General features: G+C 38.7%; 2 protein-coding genes across 4 annotated transcripts; one reads left to right on the top strand and one right to left on the bottom strand.

Moving 5' to 3' along the window:
• Nucleotides 1–495: 495 nt before the first annotated feature.
• Nucleotides 496–21167, top strand: LOC147175246 (plakophilin-3-like). 3 transcript variants are annotated; one of them, XM_086073217.1, is made up of 14 exons: nucleotides 496–688; nucleotides 3863–4028; nucleotides 8656–8741; nucleotides 9142–9863; nucleotides 11503–11626; nucleotides 12381–12585; nucleotides 13415–13589; nucleotides 14640–14757; nucleotides 14826–14990; nucleotides 16045–16227; nucleotides 16305–16455; nucleotides 18044–18239; nucleotides 18378–18465; nucleotides 20237–21167. In XM_086073217.1, exons 1-14 carry the CDS (start codon nucleotides 686–688, stop codon nucleotides 20276–20278), a joined length of 2424 nt encoding a protein of 807 aa, XP_085929343.1. In that variant the 5' UTR covers nucleotides 496–685; the 3' UTR covers nucleotides 20279–21167. The 3 variants fall into 3 exon arrangements, with proteins under 3 accessions (XP_085929343.1, XP_085929342.1, XP_085929344.1); XM_086073216.1 differs by lacking the exon at nucleotides 496–688 and having other exon boundaries at nucleotides 3760–4028; XM_086073218.1 differs by lacking the exons at nucleotides 496–688; nucleotides 3863–4028 and adding an exon at nucleotides 4863–4977.
• A 743-nt stretch (nucleotides 21168–21910) lies between these two features.
• sigirr (single immunoglobulin and toll-interleukin 1 receptor (TIR) domain) lies at nucleotides 21911–27286 on the bottom strand. The gene is made up of 10 exons (XM_086074159.1): nucleotides 26903–27286; nucleotides 25802–26077; nucleotides 25388–25595; nucleotides 25190–25317; nucleotides 23901–24041; nucleotides 23686–23829; nucleotides 23494–23596; nucleotides 23265–23415; nucleotides 23015–23192; nucleotides 21911–22268 (listed from the first exon to the last, which is right to left on the bottom strand). The coding sequence occupies exons 1-10, from the start codon at nucleotides 27006–27008 to the stop codon at nucleotides 22096–22098; spliced, it is 1608 nt and encodes a 535-aa protein (XP_085930285.1). The 5' UTR covers nucleotides 27009–27286; the 3' UTR covers nucleotides 21911–22095.
• Nucleotides 27287–27290: the final 4 nt, after the last annotated feature.

Genomic DNA, 27290 nt, shown 5'->3' with positions numbered 1-27290 from the left:
CAACTTAACTGAAATGTGGATTTTGGCCTGTTTTACTGCCTCTTCTCCTCTCCTCTCTCTGTCAATAGACAGACAAACAGATCGATCTAAAAGCAGTGCCTGGTGCAGACAGTTTTGCCCTCGGGTATGAGACAGCCTGCAAAACAAGCTTATCACTCTCACTCACCAATCGCGCTCTCGTATCAACCCCAAACACACCCTGACTTGAGTGAGTAATTGTGACGAGAATTCCTGTCGGAACGGGACAAAAAAACAGCTGTAAACTTTCAGCTTTAGTCATCCATTTACAAGTGGAAATAATAGCAGAGTGCGAAAAAGACTATAAATAAAACTACGGTATTCAGCAGGGAAGAGTCCGCATCCCACCTGACTTCTGGTGAAGACTTCCTACGTCTTGTAGGGAAGCGTCACATTCATTTGGATCTCACTTCTCCTTTCTGTCACTGTACACTCCCCTGCGCTGTTCCGCTAACACACCCTGCTGCGCTGTCAGCGGCTCCCGGTTGACTCATCTTTTTGTTTGGGGCTCGTCTTGTATTTACACGCAGACAGAACTGACCAATTTTCAGGGCGGTGACAGTTCACACACACTCAACAATTCATACTTTGCAACAAAATCGTTACATATCTGACCACCTGCTTGGAAGAAGGAAGGTGCATCATATCCGCAATCAGCTCCGTGGTAATGGTAGGTCAGCCTTTATTAATGAGCACTTATATCTGAATATGAATATATATCTCTGTATGTTTTAGAATTGCTGTGCATTTTTCACACGCTTATATTTCTCCATTTAACAATGTAATGTAAACACGTAATTCAAGTAAGTAAAATATTTATAGTATATATACATATATATATATATTTTTTTGTAACTCAATTATTGTACACAAGATGTTTACATGTTTTACTATTTGCTTTTTGACCTTTGCCCATTCTTAAGCCCAGGCATGTTTTGTTATTACTTTAAACAGTTGGGTAAAAAAAAATAAAAAATTGGGGCTTTAAAAAAAAGGTTATTTTATTACAAAGCGATTAATTTTTTTTAGTTGTTTATATACTAAACGACCACATTTTTTTGTGTGTTTTATACAAAATTACATTGTTTTGTTTTTTTGCTTTTAATAAATGCACAAAAAAATTGGATTGCTTTGAACAAAAATATTTTTTTTAATTTTGTTTGTTTGTTGTTGTTGTTTTAATACAAAACAACCCTTTATACAAATTGACAAAATTTGGGGGGGTTTCTTGCACAAAATAAAAAAAATTTGCTGCTTTATGCATAACAACCCATTTTTGGGAGTTTTATTCAAAATGACACAATTTTTTGGGACTGTTTATACAAAATAACCCAATTTTGATTTTGATCCAATTTTTGGGGTTATTTTATTAAAAAATACAAATGTCACAATGTACCCAGAAAGTTGGGTCAAATTGACCCAAGTAGTGGATCGGTCCATTTTTAACCCAAAATTGCATTTTTTTTTACCCAACTTCTTCTTATTATTTTTTTGGAGTGTCAGAATGTTAACGTGAGAATATGAAATATTACCTGACAGTTGGCAGCCATTGTTTTCCTTTTTTTGTGTGTAATGATAGGTTGGGTCAACTAGACTAACACTACTAGCTGTCTAGACGAACTAGTCATTATTTTTATCCTACAACTGACGTTAAAAGTGGAATGTCAAGCAAAAATGTGTGTGTTTTTGTAAAATAGTATATAACAGTATCCAGGCATATGCAAACTTGCTCTTTGCTTGCTGTTAGAATTCTGACTCATAGCAACAACGCTCCAGATAAACGTTGGGCGTGGAGTCACTTAACGACTCCGCCACACCTAAGTTGTACCCGTTTGCTATTCACACGTACGGTCAAATCCAAATTTGAAATCTACAAAATAAATTGCGATGAACTGCTGTCGTTTGTCACGTATGTGCAGTATTTTGTACATGTGGAACATTTAAGACGGTAGTGTGAATCAAAATACGCGTCATAGTTTGTGTTCAATCCCCAAATATGTTATTTTGATCATTTGAAATGTAAAAACAATGCTGACGATGTTTATTTATTAGAACTCTGAGGACAAAAAAAAAAGCAATATGAGTCATTTGATGAGCTTGTTTAGCAGGAAAGAATGTCTGCTTCCTCAAATGCACACAGTCACGTCTTCTGTCACAAATACTCAGACAACACGTTATACATGTTGTCGAGGAGAGGAGGCGTACCTAAAGAATTACAATAGGCGATATAATTGAAAGTGCTTTTTTTTTTTTTTTTAAATCATGATGACATCACAGTGTGGATTCCCACGGTCTGAATTTCTTAATGGGAGCATCCTGTCTATCCTTAAACCTTAAAGCCAGAGGGTTGCTCACGATGAATAATCCAGACGGACGTCCGTGTTGTGTCTGGCTGGCAAATCTTTGTGCTCATTTCATTTGTTAAACAGACAAATGGACCGGGTCGTCAGAATCAAGGCCTGTATGTGATTTAGAAGAAAAAAATGTCACGAAAAGTTCAGATGATGAACTCATCTCAGTTTCCTCTCAAATGTACTCATTGTGAAATCTGGTTCAACACAAAGCAATTGTTCTGTTGTATGAGTAAGGAGTTCTGTCTGTCACTATATGTCTCTGCCTTAGAAAAAAATAATAATGATACAGTATTTGTTGTAAATAAATAATTTTTTGAACAACTAAGTGATTATCTCTCATTAAACACAGTGGCTTTAACGCTGTCATAACTGAAGTAAATATTTGTTACATTCATTAGTAACTTCAAAACCTCTTATGTCGGGACTGTTATCTCATTAACTGCCATTGACGGCTATAGGCGTCAAAAATTCATTTAAACTATTTCTATTAGTTTAACATTTTGTTCCACTATGAAAATAAGTATGAAAACCTAGATTTTTTTTAATGTACATTTAGAACAGATATAAAATTTGTGATTAATCATGAGTTAACTAGTGAAGTCGTGCAATTAATTATTAAAAATTAAAAATTTTAATCCCCTGATGCCCCTAATTTTTTATAATCTTTTCTCTTCTTTTTTTTTTTAAATCACGTCAGGCGATTAATTTTTTTTATAGTTATAGTTCACTCACGATTAATCACAAATTGTATATCTGTTCTAAATGTACAATAATCTTTTTCTAGGTTTTCATACTATTGTTAACAAAAGTGGAAAAAATGTTAAACTAATAAAAATAGTTCAAATGAATTTTTTACGTCTATAGCCGTCAATGGCAGTGAATGAGTTAAGGACCATCGTAGTGTCTTGAAAAATATTTTACTTAAAAATAATAATAAAATACTTCCCTACTGTATTCAAGTAGTAAAATCTAATTTTACTTTGTCGAAATAGCCTTGTTACATTTTTAAAACTCGTCTTAATTGAAACACATTTTTATTATTTGAAGATTTGCTTCACAACTCTGTGCCACTCTGAGGTCGGGGGTTTGAATCCGAGCTCTGGCCTTCCTGTGTGGAGTTTGTGTACATTTTGTTCTGTTTTAATTTGAAGCTCATGAATTGAATCGGTACTTCTACTTTAACCTGAGTAGCCTACGTTATTGTTTTTACTCAAGTTATCTGTACTTCTGCAAGCCGTGAGTACCATTCTCACCTCTGTACCAATGTTGTCAAAGCTGTGAAGGTGCGCTTACCTGTTTACCAGGTAGGCACACGCCACCGTCCATGAGCCGTCGTATGGCTCCGCCCCCCTCCTAGTGCACCTCTGCTGAGTGGGGGAGCCTCAGCTCGCCTCTACTCACTCACTCCGCGAACACCGCGCCGGGACGCGCTACTTGTTTTCAACATGAACACCGTGGACTCTGACAATGTTTTTCTGTCCGCTCTACAGCCCAACAACTCGGTCACCACCTACGGCCTGCCGACCGAGATCCATCTCGGGAGCAGCACCTCGGCCTCGGACGAGGTGTCGAGGGTTCGCCGGGTCCAGCAGCAGGTTCAAATGCGTTTGGCCGAGAAGTCCACACTTCCGCGTCAGAATGGCTCCGCCATGTCAGGTAAGACAACAACTAGTCCACCCTTATTGAATTTATTTAAATTCACAGCAGTTCCACCTAACTTTTAGGGTTTGTTTGTTTGATTGATTGTTTTTTACCTGCCTGTGGAATTTAACAGCTGAAAAATGTTTGCAACAATATCGCTAGTTTAATTATGTGGCGACAAATGCTAAGCTGTGTTACTCTAAAGTTTAAATAAAGTTATTTTAAATAAATAAAACACACGTACACACAAAAATAAAATGGCAGATTTAACTCAACTTCGCTTGAGACCCATTTACTGGATGCCTACCAAAAATGTAATAATTAATGTATCATTAACTGAGAAAAATAACTTGACAACAGTGTGTTTGCGTGAAGACGTTGCATTAAAAACATCTTATATCCAAATTTGAAATTTGAAACATTCCTTGGCTCAAGCCCCACCCCTTCAAAAGGGTTCAAATCGATAAGCCAGCCTGTACACACCCATAAACTTACGTTACATAAACAACTGTATAAAGTAATTGAATTAGTCAGCACAGACAAACCACCTACACAACTTTACAATAAGTAAAAAAAAAAGTTGGCTACATTGACTAATCTAATCAGTCTCAGAAAATACCCTTTGCTTTCCATAATCAATCAATAAATCTAAATGTCACTATAAAGTCCAAATTTAGAAACATTTGACAGTGTAAAGTTTGCATAAAACATCAACTATTTGCAAAATGTGTCCGTAGAGTTGGTCTGCAGGTTCTTTCCACACCAACCCGAATTTCATGCATTTGCATTTGAAAGGGTTAATGTATAACAGGCTGCAACAAGTGTGGCTTTCATGAACGTTCCTGTGATAGCTGAGTGAGGTGAAAGTGTGCCTCCCAGCTGCGGGTACGAGTTTCTGCTCTTAGTCAGACACTCGAGGCGACAGTGGATTGGAGGGATGGACAAACGGACACCTCAAAGCCAGGTGACGGTGTCGTGAGAACCAGATGTTGTCTCTAGTTAGTGAGTGTTGTTTGTCAAGAAGTTTGCGCATGGTCGCGTCACAATCGGGTGGTTACGTAAACTGCGGGTCTCCAAAAGGGAAGTGCAAGGTCGTGAGTAGGCTTCCATAAGCTGTGTTTGTGTGATTGGCAATCAAAAATGAAAATGTTCCGTTGGCAATGGAAGACTGAAAAAGTGTCTTTTAATTTTGTGATTTGTTTTCTTAATCTTAAAAAATGGCTGATTATTTATATTTCAATTTTAGGTGGAGTTCAAAAATACAAAATGAGAAAATGAGCCACTAAAATGGAAACATTTACATAAACAAAATTAAGTAAAAAAAAAATTAAAATAATAATAAAAAGATAACTAATTTTATTTATAGTAAAAATGTCCAACATATTAATCTTTGTCAAATAATTTAATATATGAGCTTTCGGTTTGATTTAAAAAAAAATGACGGAGAAAGGTTAAACAGTCGTTTCTTAGGAATTTACTTGATTACACAATACTTATTGTGATTTCTTGACAAATACTCCATATACAGTATTTTTTTTAAACCAACAATAAATCTAATACTAAAACTAATAATAATAATTACAAAAATATATAAAAATAAAATGAAGCATTCTTGAAAAAACAACAAACCCGCTATAAAAAGTAATTAAAACTAACTGAATTTGAAAAAAAGTAAGTCAAAATAAAATATGAATCTATTATAACCCGGGACGGAATTTGAATAGGTCTTGTTTGATCAGCCATATTAAATCAAGGACAAACATGTATGAAATATTATTATAATCAGTTGGCAATGGATGTTACATTTGACACGGAAGATATGCTTTTGCTGTGCAGGTGACTTTTTGAGAACATTTTCCTTCTGCTCGTTCTTTTGTCCACCGTACTGTACTGTACTGCACAATGGTTGAAATGAGAATTAAAATAGAGCATAGAGGTGTTGTTGAAGGGATTTGTCTAAAGTCTACTAGACATGAATACATTGAAAACAGAGAGAAGGAAAAGCAATTCACATATCTTCCTTAATATGACACTTTACTTTGCCGTTATTTTTTTTGAAATATTGGTAAAGATGGTACTTTTACCAAACAGCATGTGATCCTTTTTATCATTGGCTGTCTCATGACAGCTGACGCCGCCTATATGATGTCATTATGTACCGAGGAATATCTTCCTAAATGGCTGCCCATGCACTTTGGCTAAAGTTGTCCCACTGGGTTGATTTTGAAGCCGTTTCTAACGCTCGAACGTAAACCAGTTGAGAAGTTGTCACGTCACATCATACGCCCTCTTTTGCAACCACTCAGCGCAACAAACAGCGGCGAAGGAGACGCCCAAAAAAAAATAGAAGTGAGTGTTCAAAATTGGAATTTACAAGGAAAAGTCCCTCCTCTGCTTCCTGTACAGTACATACTAACCAAGGGAAGCTGTGGCGTCATTGGCGACGTTAGCGAGGCGAAGAAATGAATAATACCAGAGTTTAAAATGGCGACATTTTATTTGTGACGTCTCAAGTGTGCTTGGGCGTTGTCAGGGGGGGGGGGGGGGGTGTCAGTCATTCCTCTCTGTACAGACAGGTTTGACGTGCGTTTGTGTTTTGTCTTTGTGTCAAGCGTGAAGCGTGAAGCCAGTCCACACTTCACTTTTTGCTCTCAGGTGTTGCGACACTAAATTCCCTGAAGGTGACTTCTCTGCCTTTTTACAGTTGTAAATGCATAACTGTAATGAAAAAAAGTAATCGGAGCCTTTCGCCACAACTTCGGTGTTTCAACGCCAAACCCATTGCAGCCATCTCTTTATGGAGTTTGCTTTGTTCGCTGGAAACAAAATAACTTTATTCATTGATTAAGAGGTGTGTCCCAAGGCTTTTGTCACGATCATGCCCCGCCAGGAGTTTTCGGTAGGCAAATACGGCGGAACTATAATAACTACCTAAACAGAATAGCACCTTTTATACAGGACTGTAGAGGCTTTGCTGTCCTCCGTTGACCCACTTATTTTCAATAGTTTTGTGTTGTGCAGCAAACTGCTGACAAAGCGGAGGGAGGGTGCTTGTGTTGTTAGTAGTTGGAAACTGTAAACAAACGTCAAGGAGGGATGAAAAGTTTTTGTGCTTGCATGCACACATGAATCCTCAGCGATGGGGGTTAAGCCTAATTATCATCAGAATATCAGCAAAAATGGAGTCTTACAAAAAAAAATACAGTATTAGCCTTAGCCACAAAAAATGTTGTTAAATTAAGTCCGTCAATCAAAACTGAAAAATATGTATTTTTGACATTGCGCTTGGGCAATATGTACCTAATGAAATGTCTGCTGAGTAGGACTGAAATTTGAATGCAATTTTCAAATTGTAAAACCTGCAATTTGAGTTTAAAAAAAAAGGCTGCTTCATTTCGGTCAGTCGGTAGACTTGATATTTTTTGTATAGTCAAAAATGCCAATAACTGACATTACGAGACACATTTCATGTTCAGTAAAAGGGAAATTAACGTATATTTAAAAAAAATATGCAAATTCCAGCTCTTTGTTGAAATGTCTTAATATGTTGATTGAACAACTTTTCAGATTTGCAAAATGTTTTTTTCTCCCTCTGGGACCTCCCAGGGTCATCAATATGTCTCAAAAAGTTAAATAAAAACTTATAAGTAAATTGCATTTTTACAGTAAATATTTTTTTACTAAATAAAAAAAAAACGGAACTTTTAACCTTTCACGTCTTTGTTTTAATTTCAAAGACAAACAAAAGGTCCATAGAGTTCCCAGGGTCAGCAGCATCTCTTATAAACTGAACAAAAAATGTAAATAAATAGTTTTAAATGCATATTTTATCGGCTGTCACTTTTTTAATTAAGGTCGATATCCATATTTGTCAAAATGTGGAATAGCGGCACAGATAACTGGTCTATCTCTAGTATATACAATACTTGTGCATTTTATTTTAATGGTGTCTTGATAAGTTGCGTGTTTTAAAAAAAAATGCAGTCCTCAAGTTTACATATCATCGTTGCATGAAACATTAAAAGTGATAAAGCCACAGATTTGTTTGCATTATTATTGTTCATTGAACTTATGACTTACTGGTTTATGTTTACGCCACACTTGTTAGGAATGGGGGGGGAGGGGGGAGGGATTAGATTATTCCTCAAAATGGTCCAGCCTTACTACTGAGTGTTTATTACACATACAAAAATGTTGAAAAAAAATGCATGAGTCAGATTTTCCAATCTCCTCTGACCTCTGAGTGGCCTGCACAAGAATACAGTCAGAGGCCGAGTCAGCTTTTATGAAGCGCCTTGCTCGTAAAAAAAAAAGAGGGGGGGGGGGGATTCATATGAACAGAAACAGTGATGGTAAGTTAAAATGTGAAATGCGTGGGAGAAGCACCTTTTGGGAAAATCCTCCTTTGTTGTTTTTTGGGAATCTCTCTCTTAACACGTTTAGCATCGAACAAAGTGTACTATCCTCATTTCAAGCAACAAATGTGGTTCAAATAGAAACGTGAAATTTCTTGCTCTACATGCACTTTTTTTTTTTCCAGCCATGTGAGAAATTTTGCTGCAAGATTTAAGAGGCTTGTATAATTGACATCACTGTGATATTGTCGTCACGACCTCGTGTCATTGTATTTGTTTCTCCCCAGACTACGGTGGATCTTCCACGATGAAATACCAGACGTACAATCCCGGCTCCAAGTCGTCCTACGCGTTCTCGAGCTCCAGGACAATGGTGAGTATTTCACCATTCGCTCCCACTTTGAGCGTGTATTCCGCTAATTTGTCAAGTGTGAGCGGTCCCTCTGCCGGCAGGCGTGGTATTTCGCAGACCACTGTAAAAAGATCGGTCCGGGGATTTCAAATGCACCCTCTAGATTCCAGTTTTACTCGTTTTGCAGGAGGTCACCGGATTTAATGCTGACACGGAATTTTAGACCTGTGTAGAGTATATGACCAATCAATAACATTTGCCGAGTGCTCGTCACGTCCGTTGCCATTTTGGGAAACAGCTGATGATTCCCATGTATTGAGTGGCGCATACGCACGCTCCCACACATGCAGCACGCAGATCGTAATAAGTAACACTCCCTTAACGTTGAAGTCTAACACTCTCTCCCCTCCTTCATCTCCAGACACCACAGAGGTCCGCTTTTAGCTCTCTCTCAACCGGCCCAGATATGGCCCAGTTCAACAGGATCAGTGTCGGCGGCGGACGAGTCGCAGGCGGCGGCGGCGGTTATTACCGTGAAGATGCCCACATGGGCACTTACGGGAGCCAGCAACCGGAAGTCGTCTCCTTGCAAGCCATGAGACAGCAGACCATGCCGGCAACCACCTGGATGGCGGACGGCAGCGACGGCGCCAGCATGGCCTCCGATCGCGACGCCGGGTTCGGCCGTCACTACGTGCAATCCAATGGCTACGTTGGCCAGGTGAGGCAAGGGGGAGGAACCATGACCTTTCCGGGGTCCATGCGTCGAGCAAACAGCGGCACTATCTCACGCGGCCCAGAGATGGACATGGGGATGGTCCAGCAATGTTCCTTCAAGGGCCCGGCGTACCGCACCATCAACAGGATTAACCACCGGAACCGGATGAGCATGGGCTCCATGTCGGGGACCCTGCAGCGCCAGATGTCAAGCGCGTCCAGCATGTACGGAGGAGGCGTGGACCAAGTGGACTCGGGCTTCATTGGGCCTGGAATGTCCGCTGCTTCCCAGGGAAATTTAGCCATGCAGCGGCGTCAGAGTACCATGTCCCGGGCCATGTCGATCAGAAGCATGCAGAGTGTGGGCCGAGGAGTCGACATCTTCAATGGGCAGATGGGAGTCGGAAGTATGGGAAACCTCGACGGGTAAGACGCTCGCCATTATTTATTCCTAATGATCGTAAATTCCCGGTGTTATTTTTGGTCTACCACCAAATTGTGTCCTTGTGAAGATTTGTCGAGTACAAGGCTTTATTCAACTTACATTAATTTAACATAAGCACCGGGCTCAGTAGCAAACTGAACACTTTGGTTGACCCGAGACATAGCCTAGTATGAGATTACAGTGGTATGATTACCATGAGCAAATATATTGTGGTTTCAAAGCATCACGGTACAGCAATTACACATTTAAAATGTATTATCTTGAAATGTTTGAACATATTTTTTCATGGAAGGCAATCTATTTTCTTTTTTATTGTATAGAATGTTTGGTACATTACTGAACATGGAAATAAACACAAACAATTAATATTTCTAAATAAAACGAAACTTGTAGGACAGCAGTAAAAGTATTTAATTCTCAGAAAATGAGTAGCTGCTGCTTTGCTCTTCTTAATTTCGCTACATAACATCAGAGCGGAAATGAGCTGATGGGATGCTAATTAGCCATGTAAATCTGTCTCAGAAGCAAGTCGATAGTATTGTTTTGTTTATTTCAGGACAGCATTATAGTGATATATTGTTTTTCTTTAATTTGTTGAAAATTCAAGAAAATTAGAAGCTACTTACTTTGCTCTTTTAACTTTTGTGACATAACGGCGAGCACGAGTGGAAGCAAGCTGATGATAGCCATGCTAGTTAGGCATGCTACCTGCCTTAGTAGCATTAAGACAGCATTGTAGTATATTAATTTTTACATTTATATATTTATATACATTTTTCCTTGAATTTGTCTAAAATTCAAGAAAATGTGTAGCTACTTCTTTGCGCTTCTCAATTTTGTGACGTATTCTCTGCTGATGTTAGCCACGCCAGTTAGCAATGCTAGCTGGGTTATCTGACTCAAGCAAAGTTGATAGTATTTGTTTTGTTTATTTCAAGACAGTGTTTTAGTAATAAATAGTTTCCTTGAATTTGTCTCAAAATAAGTAGCTACTTCTTTGCTATTTTCAGTTCTGCGTAGTACCGTCACAGCAGAAATGAGCTGATGTTCGCTATGCTAGTTAGCCATGCTATCTGCTTTGGTAGCAAGTTGATAGTACTTATTTTGTTTATTCCAAGACACCATTATAGTCATAAATTGTTTCCTTGAATTTGTCCTAAAATAAAAAAACTACTTGTGATGTTAGCTATGCTAGTTAGCCAGGTCATCTGCATCAGGAGCAAGTCTGTAGTATTTATTTCACCAAACATGCTAACTTGTAGCTGGTTGCAAATGTTCATTTATGGACAGCGTTATAAAAATATATTAATGTTTTTTTTTTTTAGTTCACAGTAAAGGCGATTGATTGTGACCGGGCTTCCTAGCGGTAGGACTGGTTTTGGGTGTGGTAGCGCAATTTCAGGCCTCGCATTTCACACATCCCACACGGCCAAGTGGATTTTGCAGACATCTGCGAGATTTAGGGGCAATTCATCACACGGAACCACGCAATAAGAAAACTCAACTTAGATTAATGTTGCTGCTGTTGCTTGTTAAAAAGAAAAAAAAGAAAGAAGTCAACATATTTTGTGCAGCAACAGCTACTGTCTTGGTAAAGTTCTCATGTGTTCCCCCGAACAGGATCGAAACTTTGGACATGGCCCGAGCTGTCCAGTACCTGAGAGAACCGGACCCCGATTTGCAGGTCCTGGGTGCGGCTTACATTCAACACGAGTGTTATAATGACAGCGACGCCAAAAATGAGGTATGACAAACAGATGAGCTTTGTGGTTGGGATTCCTCAGGCTCATTTCTCTGAAAGATATTATCCGGGAACTCGAGCCACAAAAATTCATTTTGCCTTCTACATGTTGGCGGTAGCGCTCTGTTTTCCATGTTGTTGTCCTTTTGGTTAATACGTCTAACAGTCAACATGAAGGTGTCAGATGGCAGGCATTCATGATGAGGCAGGAACCATTTTAGAAGCTCACTTTGGCGCAGTGCATTTGAGCTATTTTCGTTTTTATATTTAGTGTGTGCTGGTGTCTTGAGGTCCAAAGTGGTTTACATTCGAAATAAACGATGACCTTAGAGCACTTTTAAAAGTGAGCTTGTTTCCTCCCTACTAAAAGTGCAGGAATTATATGTGGTGGGTTTGACTATTTTAGCTGAGGCTAAAAATATGTAGCAGCCTTTTTCTTCATCAAATTACACCAAAAAATTTTTTTAGTTTTAAATTACGGACCAACTGTTTCTATCGTCCAATATTTGGCCTTTTCATAAATATTAATCGGCTGGAGTTTTGTCAATTAAACTCTTATATAATCTTACTTTATCGTGAAACAGTAAATACTGTTCAGTCAGTCTGGGAAAGGAAGTAAAAGGACACGCATAGATGACTGAAAGGTTTCATCAGATAAAAATAGGAGAATTCAGTCTCTGAAGAACCCAAATTTAATTGGATGCTATAAAATGGGGTTACCTAAACTTAATATGAAGTGCTCTTGTGTGCTTTTAAGGTGCGTCAATCCAAGGGCATCAGCGAGCTGGTGAAGCTGTTCAACTCAGACAATCAGGAAGTGCAGCGCTACGCCACCGGCGCCACGCGCAACATCATCTACGAGAACATGGACAACAAGGTGACCCTGATCGAGGAGGGCGGCATCCCCCAGCTGGTGGAGGCGCTCAAGGAGCCCGACGACGAGCTCCAAAAGAACATCACAGGTAGGAATTCGCAGTCGGAGCGCGACACGACATGCACAGCTCAACTTTTTGTTTTGTTTTTTGCCCCATCTCCGAACTTGAGCGAAGCAACCCGATCTCTCTGATTTTTATGCATCATGATGCACTTAAATATTCTTTTGACAAGAAACAAACTTAACTCATTCACTGCCATTGACGGCTATAGACGTCAAAAATTCATTTGAACTATTTCTATTCATTAAAAAAAGTCTATTTTTGTTAACAAGAGTATGACAACCTAGAATTTTTTATTGTACATTTAGAACAGATATAAAATGTGTGATTAAATGTGAGTTAACTAGTGAAGTCATGCGATTAATTCTGATTAAAAAAATGTAATCGCCTGACGTCCCAAATTTTTAATAATGTTTTATTTTCTTTTTTTAATTCATTCACTGCCATTGACGGCTATAAAAGTCAAAAATTAATTTCAGCTTTTTCTATTAGTTTAACATTATTTTCCACTTTTGTTAAGAAGAGTAGGTAAACCAAGATTTTTTTAATTGTAAATTTAGAACAGATATAAAATTTATGATTAATCGTGAGTTAACTATTGGAATCATTCGATTAATTACAATTTTAAAAAAATAATCGCCCGTCGCCCCTAATTTTGTATCTTTTTTTTAAATAATTTTTTTTATGAATTTATGGCAGTGAATACGTTAAGGATCAAATTGCAGTCTGTCCGCTTGCAAGGCACGCAACCGTCGTTTCACTCAGAAGCATGCGAGGAAGAACCTGCTGGAATTTGGAGTTCAAATGAATTCGATCAATACTAACCTCAGCATTTGCTCCCTGTGTTTTTGTGCAGGTATCTTGTGGAACCTTTCATCCAAAGACACCCTGAAGGAGAAACTGGCCCGAGAGGCTCTCCCGGATCTGACCGATAAGATCCTCATCCCTCTGTCGGGCAGCGAAGGCTCGGAGGGCATCAGGCAGTCGGCCTCCGAGGCCGAAATCTTCTACAACACCACCGGCTGCCTCAGGTGCGAGACTCACTTGATATTTGGCTCGCTTGCTAAAGCTGCTTTGTTGACATTTCTTTGTGTTTCACCATTTTTTCTTGTTGAGAACAGCTCCACATTTGCATACTCAAATTCAGGCGGCTGGCTTCAGCTTTTATCATTCTTTGTGTTGGAAAAGCTTAGAGGCACTGCGGTTGCTTCAGTTCTCTTGTTTGTGCGCAAACCGGATGTTGAAACTCTCCAGTTCGACACTCGTTTTGCAGACCTGGATGTGCACAAAAGGCGGCAGGAAAGGAAAATGTGCCAGAATAAAGCCACAAATGGAGAAAAATTTTGCTCTTTCCAAAAAATAAAAAACAAACCAACCTGTAACGAAAACAAATTCAAATTAAAAAAACAAAACAAATATAAGTTAATTTGTTGCGCATGCATTATTATATGCACAGTAACATTTTCTCATCAAATTCCAACTTCATGTACTCGAATTTATGACTTGGTAACGTGACAATTTTTTACTCTAAAAAATGATGAATCAGATCATCTGTGCGAACAAATTATTTTGGTATTGATAGTTTCATACATTCACATATGACTCGAAAAAGAGTGAGTAAAAGGAGCAAGGTTATTATAGTTAACAAAATAAAATAAAAACAAAAATGCTTTTTAAACAAAAAGTTACTGAAACTGCATCTTATGTTTATAAAACAAACTACAACTAACTACTGTATGATTATAGCAAAGTTTTTATTATTTATGAGCTTCCAAAATTAATTTAAAATATTAATTATTTATTTCAAAATTTCGATATATATATACTTTTTATTACACAATACATAGTGACCCTTTTTTTAAATTATATTTCGTTAGTCAAATACTCGTTATATACATATAAAAAAAAAAAACTATTAAAAACTAAACTGAAACATTTTTGAAAAAACAACGTTCTCTAAAACTAACAAAAGTCAAAATAAAACACAAACTAGCAACTATAATGAAAAATCCCTAATCTATTCCAACCCTGATTAAGAGACTTAATTGTCATTCATTGTTCCCTTCTCGCCCATTTTGTAGAAATCTCAGCTCAGTGAATGAAAAGACCCGTCAGCAGATGCGACAAACCCACGGGCTGGTGGACTCTTTGGTCAGCTACATCAAGTCCTCGCTGGAGGACAACAAGGCCGAGGACAAGGTGAGCGCATGAGGAGCCCCGAGCTCAGAACCACTTTGTCGCTTTCTTAACACGCGTGCGTCCTTCAGGGGGTGGAAAATGCCGTGTGCGTCTTGAGGAACCTCTCCTACCAGCTCTACAGCGAGATGCCGCCGTCGGCTTTGCTTCGCCTGGAGGGGCCGACCCGAGCCCAGGCCTCCGGGAAGACCGAAGCCATCGGCTGCTTCACGCCTCAGAGCAAGAAGGCCAACAATGTACGCGCACGTGACGCTTCCTGTTCTCCTGTTTGAATTTTATGAGCTGCTTTATAACCAGTGGCGCGTGCATCAAAAACATTAGTACGCGTTAGCCCCGCCCACCAGGCTGTTTGAATGACGCTGATGGCGCCCGTACCTTTGGAACCCAAACCAGGCGCAGCATGGAAATAACACAATTAATTTGCCAACCAAATCACTACTTCATATTTGTATTAATAATATGGTTAGTAACTTACCAGTAATATTACTAGTAAATATAAAATATGTTCTTTAAAGAATGGTATAAATAATTAAAAAATAATGGTCAAAATATAAAAAAAAATAATAATAATTTATTTGAGGAACGTGCAGAATGAGAATAAAGTTGAACTTTGTGAGGATTTTTTAAATTATTATTTTTGAAAAAAACTCAAACTGAGTTATAATTTTTTTTCATCTTAATTTAGAGGACAACACAACAATAAATGTATATTTGTGTTTACTTTGAGATATTTGAAATTTTTACATCAAATATTTGGATGAAATGACTTGAGCCTGACCGATTAATCGGCCAATATTTACTCTTTTAAAATGCCTGCTTTTTTTCTTTCTTTTTTTTTTGCTGATTGACTTTTTATTATACATTAGCACATTACAACAAAAGATAAAGATAATGATATTCAAATATCGCCCACAAAATAAAATTGGCAAAGTCCCCAAAAAATATATATATATTTTTTCCCTTTCTGTTGATAAACAAATGTTTGTAAATCTTCTTTTTTTTTTTAAGTGACCAAAAAATAAGTGAGTTTTACTAATTTTTTTATTAATCGCTTCTTAATCAGTTGGCATCGGGCAATAAATAAATAAATCCATATCAGCTGGGCCCCAGAAATGACCTGATTAATATGTAGAAGGTCTAAAGAGAGACAGCAGTTCTTAAGTTTATGCCCATGTGCAAATTTTGACATGCACTTGTGAATATTCCGACTTTATTCTCGAAATATGAATCGTTTGTTTCTTGTCACCCGCCCCTCAACCTCCCCCTTTTTGATCCTTCCCTCCCCCACAGAGCAGGAACCAGGACCTGTCCACGTTCACCGAGGTGGCCCGCGTTCCGAAGGGCATGGAGTGGCTGTGGCACCCGCAGATCGTGGGCTTGTACAACCGCGTGCTGCAGCAGTGCGAGATCAACTCCACCACGCGGGAGGCGGCGGCGGGAGCGCTGCAGAACATCACGGCCGGAGACAAGCGGGTCAGCGCTCGGCGACGCACACCTCAGGCCTCGTCCAAACCATGAAACTTTGACTAACTCAATTGACTCTGCTTCAGTGGGCGGCAGTGCTGAGCCGCGTTGCCATGGACCAGGAGCGAATGTTGCCTGTTCTGCTCGATCTGTTGCGCAACAACGACCCGGAGTTGCGCTCCATCACGGGTTTCCTACGAAATTTGTCCCGCCATGCCAAGGATAAGAATCACATGGGTGAGTTCTTCTCACCCTCTGTTTATCACCGGGGAGACACGGTTACCTTGAAAAAAGTCACTTAGTTACTTTGCTGATGACTTGGTTTTAAAAGTAACTAAGTAATTTAAATTACAAGTTACTTTATTAGTTACTTTCCGCAGATGCAGACAATTCTGCTTAACATAAAAATGACAACTGGTTTTGTTGCCAATATTTAATTAGAAATAATAGTACATTTTATTTAAATAAATAAATAAAGCCATTTTGTTTTGAAAAAGAGTCTTTCTTTCTCAAAATGGCTGCTTTTATTGAGTGTTTCCTAAATGAAAAATGAGTGGAATAGGGACAGAGCCCTGCTGAGTTCTAAATGTCATTATTCCAGCAAAAGTCTCGGAACATCTTTGTAACAAGAGTTCCTGCAGCTAAAACATTCATGTGGATATATTTCTCACTCCAATGTGGAAAAACAAGCATATTGTAATACAATTTAAATGTTGACTTAGATCATTACTCTCTCTTTAGGAAGTACAATCATAATTGGGCCCGTCCAATTAAATCAGACGATTTTAGCCCTTTTAAATCTGCAAAAATTAGCACACGTATTTATTTTTACCTCATTTGCTCCCAAAAATGTATAAATATGTTTTAAGTGTCCCAAAGACATATTTATACGCTTTAAAAAAAAAAAATATATATATATATATATATATGTTTTTTGTGTGCTATAGCATACAGAAAGCTTTGATGCAGCCTCGAAAACTGCAGAGAATGGATGAAGAATTAGTAATAATTACAAAAACGGCCACCAGGTGGCAGCGGAGTACAAGATCAACCAGGGCCGTGTTGAAAACAAGCCGATTTACCCAGTTTTAAACAGATTTGTGAATAATGATGAGACTTAGCTATGTTCTAATGCTAATTGCTAAACAGATAGAAATATACTTTTTTTTTCTCCTGATGAAAGAAGAGACTAATCTTTATTTTGGTAGGTTCCAAGTTTTTATAGCGATAGAACACAATATTCTACGGGCCTGTCAAAATCCAGTAAAACAGCCGTGAGCGAAGGGGGTTGCTTCAGTGAAAATGTTGGGAGTGAATGAGTTCATGCTTTACAACATAACAAAAAAAAAATATCTTAGCTGTAAAGTTAATGACAAACTATTTTAATTCATCTTATTGTTGTAAGTGATTTTATTCATTTTACATTATATAATTAATCAGCTGATTAATCTAAACTTTATTCTGCCAAATATTGTAATTGGCACCGGCCTCAAAATCCAAATGAGATGTTTGAAATGGAAATGATGTAGGTTAGGTAAAACTCACACCTTGTACAACAGGTTCTCTATTCACAAGCTCACTTTTTCATTGTTTTTGTTTTTTTAATCCTCTCCTTCGTTATTTGCTGAAAACCTTTTTTCTATTCGTTATTTATAACCAGAGCAAAACATGACTACGCTTGCGGCATCTGTGTTGAATCCATGTTTTTCTTCTGCGTGTGACATATCCTCTTTTGTGGGCGGTCCTTCAATGTACCTCGGGAACAGTCAAAAGTCAAACATAAACACGTTCCTCTAAACGTTTCTGCCTGTCGAATGTTTTCCAGCCACAAAGGTGGTGAACAACCTGGTGAGCAAGTTGCCCGCCGACGGCTACCAGAAGGAGCCGTCCAGCGACGTGGTGGTCAACATCTGCGGCGTTCTCAACAATTTGGTGACGAGCAGTTCGGTCGCCGCCAGAGACGTGTGCTTCTTCGACGGCCTGCCCAAACTGGTCGCCATCAAGAACACGAACGACTCCAGGTGAGGCGGAACTCGGTCGGACCGGCGGTAAAAAAAAAAAAAACAACACTGACGTTTGAATCGGTGGTGTGCAAAAAATGTTGAATAGACAAGTCTTGATGCCACATGTTTATTTATTTATTTTTGGTGTTGTCGCAGCTCTGGAAAGATGAAAGCCGCAAAAGCAGCCGCCACTGTGCTCAACAACATGTTCCAGTACAAGAAACTGCACAAAGACTACAAACATGTATGGATGCTCTCACTAGCCTTGTGTTTTTTTTTTTCATTTTAAATTTTGCAAGAAATTAACTGATTAGAAAAAGATGAGGATGAGCGCGTGCAGTGGATCAAAAAATGTTGAAGACTTCTTCATAACATTAAATGTCAAAACGATGAACACATAAACGGTGCTCTTCAAATTTGGAGGGAAAAACATTTAGATTTTTAAAAAGAGGCTTTTTTTAAGCTATTAATCGTGATTAATCAAAATTCTAAGATGTGATTAATCAGATTTTTTTTTTAATAGCGTTTGAAAGCTATAATATATATAATTTTGTTATTTCAAGTTAGATAAGATAAAGTTGAGATTTGGTAGATAAATAAATAATCATGTTTATAAATCATGATTTCAATATGACTCAAAACAATTGTGATTATATTTTTCCCCATAATCACTCAGCCCTATAATGAAGGTACTCCACACACATAATCAGTGAATTCTCACGGCCCACACCCTCACTCGAGTTTAAAACACTTATCGGAAACCCCCTCATGTCAATGGACTCTTGGAATGCGTCTTTATGGCGTGTTGAGAACGGGAGTAGGGAAAAAGGGACAAGTTAAGCGTGTTTCTAAGTAGGGCAGATGTCGTTCCGTGGAATTCTTCCCATTCGCTTTGAAGGCAAAAAAACATGTATTTTCAAACGTTTTCAGCCGCGCACATCAGCGTTATTAAACAGTTCTAGTCTTTTCATTTTATTTCATTTTTATTTTGTTTTGAGTTTTTGTTTTTTTAAATTTAGTTAGTTTTAATTAGTTTTTAGGGTGGTTTTGTTAGTTTTTATTAGTTTTAGTTATTTAAAAAAATGCGTAATTTTAGTTTAGTTGTAGTTGGTTTCAGTATTAGTTTCCGTTATTTATTTATTATTATTTTTATGTGTATTTCTTGTGCGCAGAGGTGGCAAATCCAGAACCAGAAATTTAAAAACCCTGCCACAGTTTGGCTTTAGCTATTTATGCTAGCTAGCTAGCTCCCTAGCAGGTAAACGAGCACCATGGGAGCTAGCTAGCTAACTAGCTAGCACCTGGGCTTAAAGCCAAACTGTGACAGGGTTTTTACTTTCTGGACCTGGATTTGCCACCTCTGCGTGTGCACAATATTTAATAAACACCATAGTAAAATGAGAAAAGTAATTTCTTACCAAGCGTTGCATTTCGTCATCGCCTCGGAGCGACGTCATCTGAAGGTGCCTTTCTATTGGCTGCCGCTCGATGACGTCACTTCTGTGTGCCACTTTCAAACGTCCTGATTCCGGTTCCCCAAAGGCTCATGTAATAAATTAATTACCAAAGACTAAAACGAAGGACATTTTTGCTATAATTATAGTTAGTTTTTTTAACATAAAATGTAGTTTCAGTTAGTTTTCGTTTTTTAAAAAGCATTTTCGTTGTTATTTTATTTTGTTAACGAAATAGTTTTTTGAATTTTCGTTTTTTTCGTTAACTAAAATAACCTTGACAGCTTCTGACTTGTCCCACTCAAAGGCGCCGCATTTACCTTATGTGCTAAAGAAGGAACAAGTTCTGACGGCACTAAAATACTTTCAGTCCCAAATAAAATCTGTGCCGTCTTGTACAAAATTGGGAGGTGTGTGTTTGTTTGATGTACTTCTTCCAAGGTAGTGCGGTGTCAAGTATGATATATGCTTGAAAGGAATGTCCATACGCTCTGTTTGTTTATGCACAACTATTTGAACGGACACTTGAATAACTGTCGCCTTGTTTGTCGAACATTACAGAAAGGCTTCACGAGACCAGATTTTTCAGACACGGCCATGTAAAAATGGCGACTTCTGCAGTGATCGGCCCTGCGCGCCACCCGCGGAAGACGTCAGCGGAGGAGGAGGCGTCGAGTATGCTGGACTATTGCTAAGCAAATGTGAGCACTATATTCTAGTGTCGGGATGTGTGTTTTTGTACAAGCAGATGTAAAAACTGTGTGAAACTATTGATATTTTAACCAATGCGGTACTTACACGGCTTATTTGTATATATTGCTTCAAGTTCTACTTAAAACGAATTCACTGCCATTGACCGGCTATAGAGGTCAAAGGTTCATTATTTTTACCTGGGCTGTCAGTGAATGAATTAAAAAAAATCATGTTTTATACACTGTAACTAAGAACTTTCTCATTATGTTGTCATTGTTGTCGCTCGCATGATTTAATAATATTGTGTATGAATGAGTGAGAATACATTGTAAGTGAATGTACTCCAGAGACGCATCGTTTGTGTTTTGCTTCTGAAAGGTTGGGATATTGGTTCGACTCTTAAAGCTGTCATTTGTTTTCTTTAGTCATGTACGCTAATGCTGCAAATGTATGTGATCTGTTATATTGTCTGCAATAAAAAAAAGGCTGTAACGGGAGAGTGTTAATTATGTGCGTGTAATTGAGAAAGAATGCAGTCCTAACAAGTTTTCATGTGTTTTTGTTTAGTCACAGCTGTTTTTTTTATTTTTTATAAATGATCCGTGGCATAATTTGACACCTGTCAAGATATGGAGTCTTCACTTTCTCAGTTTGACAAATCTGTCGTAAAATGACCTGGCCACTTGTTAGGCCGTATCAACTATGGTGACCGGCGTCTGTTGTATTGAAAATACAAGATCTTTATTTGCTATATGTTCAACTGTACCATCTGATTTAATAAAGACATGGATTTACCGAATTAGCCGCATGTGTGCTTGTGGCCAACACGTCGACCACTCCCTGTTTACATATTTTCTCTTGTTCAGACAGGAACATTTCCAGCCCTTCCCTTGCTGCACCCTTCTTCAGGCGCTCACCTCAAAATGACTCCCTGAGAGCACATGGAGGCAAATAAATAGCCAGCTATTTTACCTAAACGTGCTGTAAGATTGAGCCCATGTGGTCAAAGTTTGTGTTTATATCTCAAACTGAAGCTTGGCTGTTCAGCAGTGTTCTGACTTTTTGCACATTGCACACGTTATGCTGTCGGCTGTCAGTACTTTCATTGTATCTGTTATGAGTCTGCCCTCTGCTGGCAAAAGGAAGTACTGGAAATGAAAATTGTATTCTCAATATGTGTCAAAAATGCAAAAAACACTTAGAAATATTACTTTTTAAAAAAAACAGGTCAAAAAATGGAAAGGGACATTCTGGTTTAACCAACAAATTAACTAATTAATTGCCATTGACGGCTATAGACGTCAAAAATTCCTTTTCCCTTTCTATTAGTTTAACATTTTTTTCCACTTTTGTTAACAAGGGTATGAAAACCTAGGGGGGGGGGGAGTACATTTAGACCAGATATAAAATTTGTGATTAATCGTGCGTTAACTATTGAAGTCATGCGATTAATTACAATTAAAACTAAACTAATTAATTGTAATTAATCGCATGACTTCAATAGTTAACTCATGATTAATCACAAATTTTATATCTGTTCTAAACGTACAATAAAACCTTTTTCTAGGTTCTCATACTCTTGTTAACAAAAGTGGAAAAAATGTTAAACTAATAGAAATAGTTCAAATGAATTTTTGACGTCGAAAGCCGTCAATGGCAGTGAATGAGTTAAAAATAACACAGGACAAATGTAGCTTGGAGGTGACTCAGGTGAATGTCCGGGCGGGTTAGACGTCCTCCTTAGTAACCAGGCGGTAGAAGTCTGAACGGGCTCCGTAGTTGCGTGCTCCCAGGTCCGACACGTCTATGTCTGAGTTTTTTGGCTCTCGCTCACTTCTGGATACGAACGGGAGGACCGGCGCCTTCGAGGTCATCGCTTTGTATACGGGGAGACGCACACCTACAAGAACGTAAAATTCAATAAATTATTAATGATGATTAATATTACATTTGTGGAATATGATTTATGAAGCAAAATCCAGTCGTATTTATCCATCTCAGGGGGCGTCAACTGAAAGATGACATCACAGCAGGTTCAGACAAGGACCAATCACAGCTCAGCTTCAGAAAAAAAGGTGAGCTGTGATTGGTTGTTACTTGAGAACTGAGCAACTATGATGCCATTTTCACTGGACAGCAAGTGGCAAAATGGTCGCCTTCTGATATTGGTCAAAGCGGCTTCATTTTGCTGCTTAACTCATATTCCAATAACGCAATATTAACCGGATTACCGGATTTAGACTAGTGGGGCAGCATACAACATATTGTCCTTTCAATCAAAATATTAACGATGCTTTCATCTAGGGCTGCTCGATTATGAAGAAAATATTAATCACGATTATTTTGGTAATTAAAAGCAAAATTAGAATGATTATTTAACAAGAAAATGTTAAAACATAGAAAATATTAAGACTAATAAAATTCTTTGAAACACTATAAATATTCTAATCACTTTTGGACCACACAAAATGTATTAAATTAGTTTTTTTATTTTATTTAAAAAGGTGAAATAAAAAAATTAAAAAATTAGTATTTTTTTTAATTAATTTTTAGGATTATGCTGATTGTGTAATTGTGGAGTGTAATAATTAAAATAGTAATTGAATTTCGATTCATGAATTCATCTTTCTTTTTTTTCCATCTCACCCAGGTCTCCAGCGGGGTCCGTGTCAGAACGGCAGTCCAGATAGTCAGGATCAAGGGTCAGCATGGGGTCTTTATCATCCTGTAGGACCGTCTGGGGGTCTCCCGCCGCCTCGCTGCGGAAGACCACCCTGCGGGGCATGGCTAAGGCCAGCTCCTTCCAGAACGTTGAGGAAGGAGTCTGCGGACGAGACGGGTTACACAAAAAAACGTTGATTTCTTCAACGGAAGCGCTTGCTTGCGTTTTTCTTACCACCGAGTTGCGCCTCCATGTGAGGATGGTGAGACCGCGTTGGTGCTCACTGAGCTGCTGCCTGATTTCCGGCCTCATGCGCTTCAGCTGACCCTCCAGCATGATGACGATGGGCTGCCGGCACAGCTCCAGCAAGTGCAGCAGGCCCCGTCTGGGAAAAAAAAAACACACACACACGCGATGCAACATCTGTGATACGTGACGAACAGTTCACGTAATGCTCTCCGACCTGAAGTTGCTGGAACACCAATCCTGCTCCAGGTACGCGTGAGACAGCAACACGATGAGACGTCGAGAGCGACTTATGTTCGTTAAAAGCTCTGCCGAAGGTTCTTGGATGTGAAGATGTGGAACAAGGAAAGCATTTTTTTTATTTTTTATATTTCAATATTTATAATGATGAGTTGGAATATGTTCTTACCTGATCCAGGCATGATGTCGTTGTCATTGAGAAGCACCTTGTGTGCATTTTTATTCTCCAGGTGAGGCTTGAGAATAAAGTTGACGAACTTCCTGTCGTAGTCGTTGCTGACGTAGGAGACGTAGGCGTCGTACAACTTCCCATCTGACCCAAAAAAATTAATAAGCAGCGGATTTGTGTCGACGTCCTCGCACGCCGGCGCTCTTCGTGCTCACCGCTCATCTCGTAGTCGCCGTAAGAGTCGCGGTACCACAGTTTGATGTTCAGGTGGCACTTGGAGTAGATGACGGCGGCCACGGTCAGCAGGAGGAGGAGGACGAAGGCGCCAGCGACGGCAGCCGTGTGGCTTGGGATGCCTGGCGGTTGAAATGAAAAAATATATAAAAATAAATGCTTGGATAATGATATCAAAGATGATGCTCGGACTAAGGGTGCGACGGTTTCAGATTTTGCTTTACGGTTATATTCGGAGAAAAAAAAAAACACGGTTTTACGGTTATTTTTTATAGACATTGAAAAAAAAATCACATCAGCATTCTTTGAAAACAATTTTTTTTTTAACAACAATAAATAACTGAAAATATATTTTTTAAAGTTGTTGCCTTTTAAAACTACAACGGCGTATTAGGGCCACGTATAAATATATATATATTTTTAGAGGGCGCAGGCAATATTCCGAGAAAAAAACTCGCAAATTTGCCACTTTATAAACTAGAAAATTCACGAGGTTTTTTTCTTCAATTTTTGGGCAGATTTGCGAGAGAAAAAAACGTACGAGAAACACACGTAGCGTACTACTCGACTGTTTGTGACGATACTTTTCAGTCGGGTTTTCCAAATAAGGAGATAGTAATTGCTTTAGCATAGATTAACCATATCATGTTAAGCATTCGCTCTTTGAAGCGTTTTGTACGGCGACAAAGACGTCTCGCTTTGCGAAGGTCCACACCCGGACCGATCAAGAATTTAAGTTCATTTGTTAAAATGTATATTTATTTGTACATTTGTTTAATCGCCTGACGCCCCTAATTTTTTATAATCTTTTCTTCTCTTTTTTTAAATCACGTCAAGTGATTTGTGATAATTGTGAGTTAACTATTGAAGTCATGCTATTAATTTTAATCGCCTGATGCATCTCATTTTTAATCTAAGAAAGAAAAGAAAAGATTATTTTAAAAAAATGTCTAGGTTTTCATACTCTTGTTAACAAAAGTGGGAAAAATGTAAAACTAATAGAAATAGTTCAAATTAATTTTTGACATTTATAGGCATCAATGGCAGTGAATGAGTTAATCAATTCATCGTGATTAATCTAAATTATAAAATGTGATTAATCTGATTTAAAAATGTTATCGTTTGACAGCTCAATTTTTTTCTGACATAGCAGCAATATGCTTCTGTAGTTAACAGATCTTTCGTGAAATCATAAAATGCCCGGAATTACTGAAAGATGCCAGTTAAGCGACTAAAATACAAAAAAAAAAAACCCCGACGGTGTTTTTACTTGATTTCTGCAGATTGAAGTCAGAGGAAGAGTTCCTCACTATGCAGCTGTACAGCCCAAAGTCTTCCAACTCCTGAAGATGGACCACCAGCACACTGCTCACCACCTTGTGACCTCCACCCTGAAACCTAGCAAGAAAAAAAAAAAAAGGTCACATTCTTTTTCATTCCGCTCTGTTTGAAAGTTGCTTCCAATCACCAAGAAGAGGCGTTTTGCAAAAGCAGAGAGCCGTTGCTCAGGGGATGGCCGTCTTTTGTCCACCGCAGTGAGGCGTCACATGGCTCATCCGTCGGGTCCCAGGGTAGCACGGCGGTGCAATTCAGATTGACGGTGGATCCCACCTTCCCCCAGAGTGTGCTCGCAATCTCATTAGACTGGAACCGTGGAGCTTTGGCGCAATTGGATGCTGTGGAACGGGATTATGGAAAATGTAATGCTAATTCTAAATAAGGCTAATGATTTGAAAAATAAACTAATGAATTAATCAATATTATGATTTAATATGTGATTATTTTATCAAGGTCATCTTCCATTCACACGCAATAAATTAATCTATATCTGTAATTGTAATTGCTCGGCCCTGATCACATGCGAGGAGCACCTGGCGCTTACCTTGAACCACGAGGCGCACAGTGAATGAAGCTGTGCTGTTGCCGGGCAGAAAACAGGTGTAGTTCCCTCCGGCTTCCAAAGAAACGTTTGTAAACTCAAGGTAGTAATTCCCCTGCTGGGCGCTGAGCCGCTGACAGTCCTTGAGCCAAGTCAGCTGGGGTCGGGGGTCACCCTGGACGTGAGGAATGGACTCCAAGGGGCAGTTGAGCCGGTATGGGGGATCCTGTTGTCCCACATGGAGTACGCGTTCCTCAAAATGGTCCTCGTCAACACACCCTTGACGTTGATTTGCAAACACAGGGGAGTTACACACCCGTCTTTCTTTTCCTTTTTAAAATTCAGTTAGCATTATGTAGTATTAGAGTGAGGTTATATATTTTTTTCTATTAGTTAAAAAAAAAAATATATATATATATATATATGTATAAAAAAAATGCTCCATTGACCAAACCCAGAAAACAAGAGCACCTGTAGGTCATTTTAATTATTATTCTAGACAAATATAAACGCTTTACTGTTTAAATTGGCTAAATGAGTCAAGTTGAAATGATAAAGCACAGATTTGTTTTTCATTTTTGTAATCTGATGTAAGCCTTGCTGATACCACACTTGTTTGACAGAATTATGTGAAGTCATAGTATAAGCTGCAACTCAAGGTGTTTGGTATAACAACTGGTTAGTTGCAACAAAGACATACTAACAACTTTGAGGTGTCACTGGTGGTGGACCAGTTCGACGGGCTATCTTTGCGCATGCGCACATTTATAGCGTGATGTGATTAAAACTCCCAAATAACCGGCACGACTGGCCCTAACTGATTGCTCATAGATATTGTTTTGTCCTCTTTGTGCTTTCTGTTAGACAATTCTCACACTAATATCACTCATCCGGGTTCTAAGTCCGGATCTGGTCCACCTGTTGCCAGGCAACAGCACGTGACTGCGGGACAACTAGCTTGACTGACGGAAAACAATCCATACAGCACTAATTACACTATTTTTAACGAACGTAGACTTAAATAATACACGGTGACACTATACGCGTAAACGTCTTTCCACTTCAAGGTAGGTAAACAAAACGCGTGATTTACAGCATCCTTACCAAGCGAGAGGACAGAGTTGCTCCACGAAGACGAGGTCACCAAAATCAAGGCGACAAAAAAGGACATGTCTTCTGTCCTGTTCCGCTTTAAAAAAGTTCTAAACATTTAAAGTCCAGTCTTTTTGCTTGTTTGTTTCAATGGGGTTATTGTTGTAGTTAGTAAGTGTACAGAGGTACGGTGTCAACTGCGCAGCCGTCGGACACCTGCACCTGGAGAGACATTAGAACCTCTTCCTATTGGCTGTGCCTTGTCACGTGGTCTTAGCCGCGAGTATCACCTGCATTCCAGAATAGAAAGTACTGAACACTAAAATCTGGGCCAATCTAACCAAGCTAATTAAAAGCACACCTACTTAGGAGAACAAGTTTTGCACATGAAGTCAGAGGT

The sequence above is a fragment of the Leptonotus elevatus genome, chromosome 4 (assembly GCF_054856555.1).
Source record: "Leptonotus elevatus isolate MCC_2025b chromosome 4, RoL_Lele_1.0, whole genome shotgun sequence".
Taxonomy (NCBI): domain Eukaryota; kingdom Metazoa; phylum Chordata; class Actinopteri; order Syngnathiformes; family Syngnathidae; genus Leptonotus; species Leptonotus elevatus.
Note: the sequence above shows the minus strand (reverse complement) of the source record. Positions and strands in the feature narration are given on the sequence as shown.

What these genes read in the sequence shown, in the direction of transcription:
- LOC147175246 (XM_086073216.1), top strand. Translation starts at nt 3,818, where the DNA reads ATGAACACCGTGGACTCTGACAATGTTTTTCTGTCCGCTCTACAGCCC. An exon ending in AGTATGGGAAACCTCGACGG is followed by an intron (nt 9,864 to 11,502) that starts GTAAGACGCTCG and finishes TCCCCCGAACAG; the next exon opens with GATCGAAACTTTGGACATGG. An exon ending in CAAGGATAAGAATCACATGG is followed by an intron (nt 16,456 to 18,043) that starts GTGAGTTCTTCT and finishes AATGTTTTCCAG; the next exon opens with CCACAAAGGTGGTGAACAAC.
- sigirr (XM_086074159.1), bottom strand. Translation starts at nt 27,008, where the DNA reads ATGTTTAGAACTTTTTTAAAGCGGAACAGGACAGAAGACATGTCCTTT. An exon ending in CATGGAGGCGCAACTCGGTG is followed by an intron (nt 23,193 to 23,264) that starts GTAAGAAAAACG and finishes TCTCGTCCGCAG; the next exon opens with ACTCCTTCCTCAACGTTCTG. An exon ending in GGACCCCGCTGGAGACCTGG is followed by an intron (nt 22,269 to 23,014) that starts GTGAGATGGAAA and finishes ACGTTCTTGTAG; the next exon opens with GTGTGCGTCTCCCCGTATAC.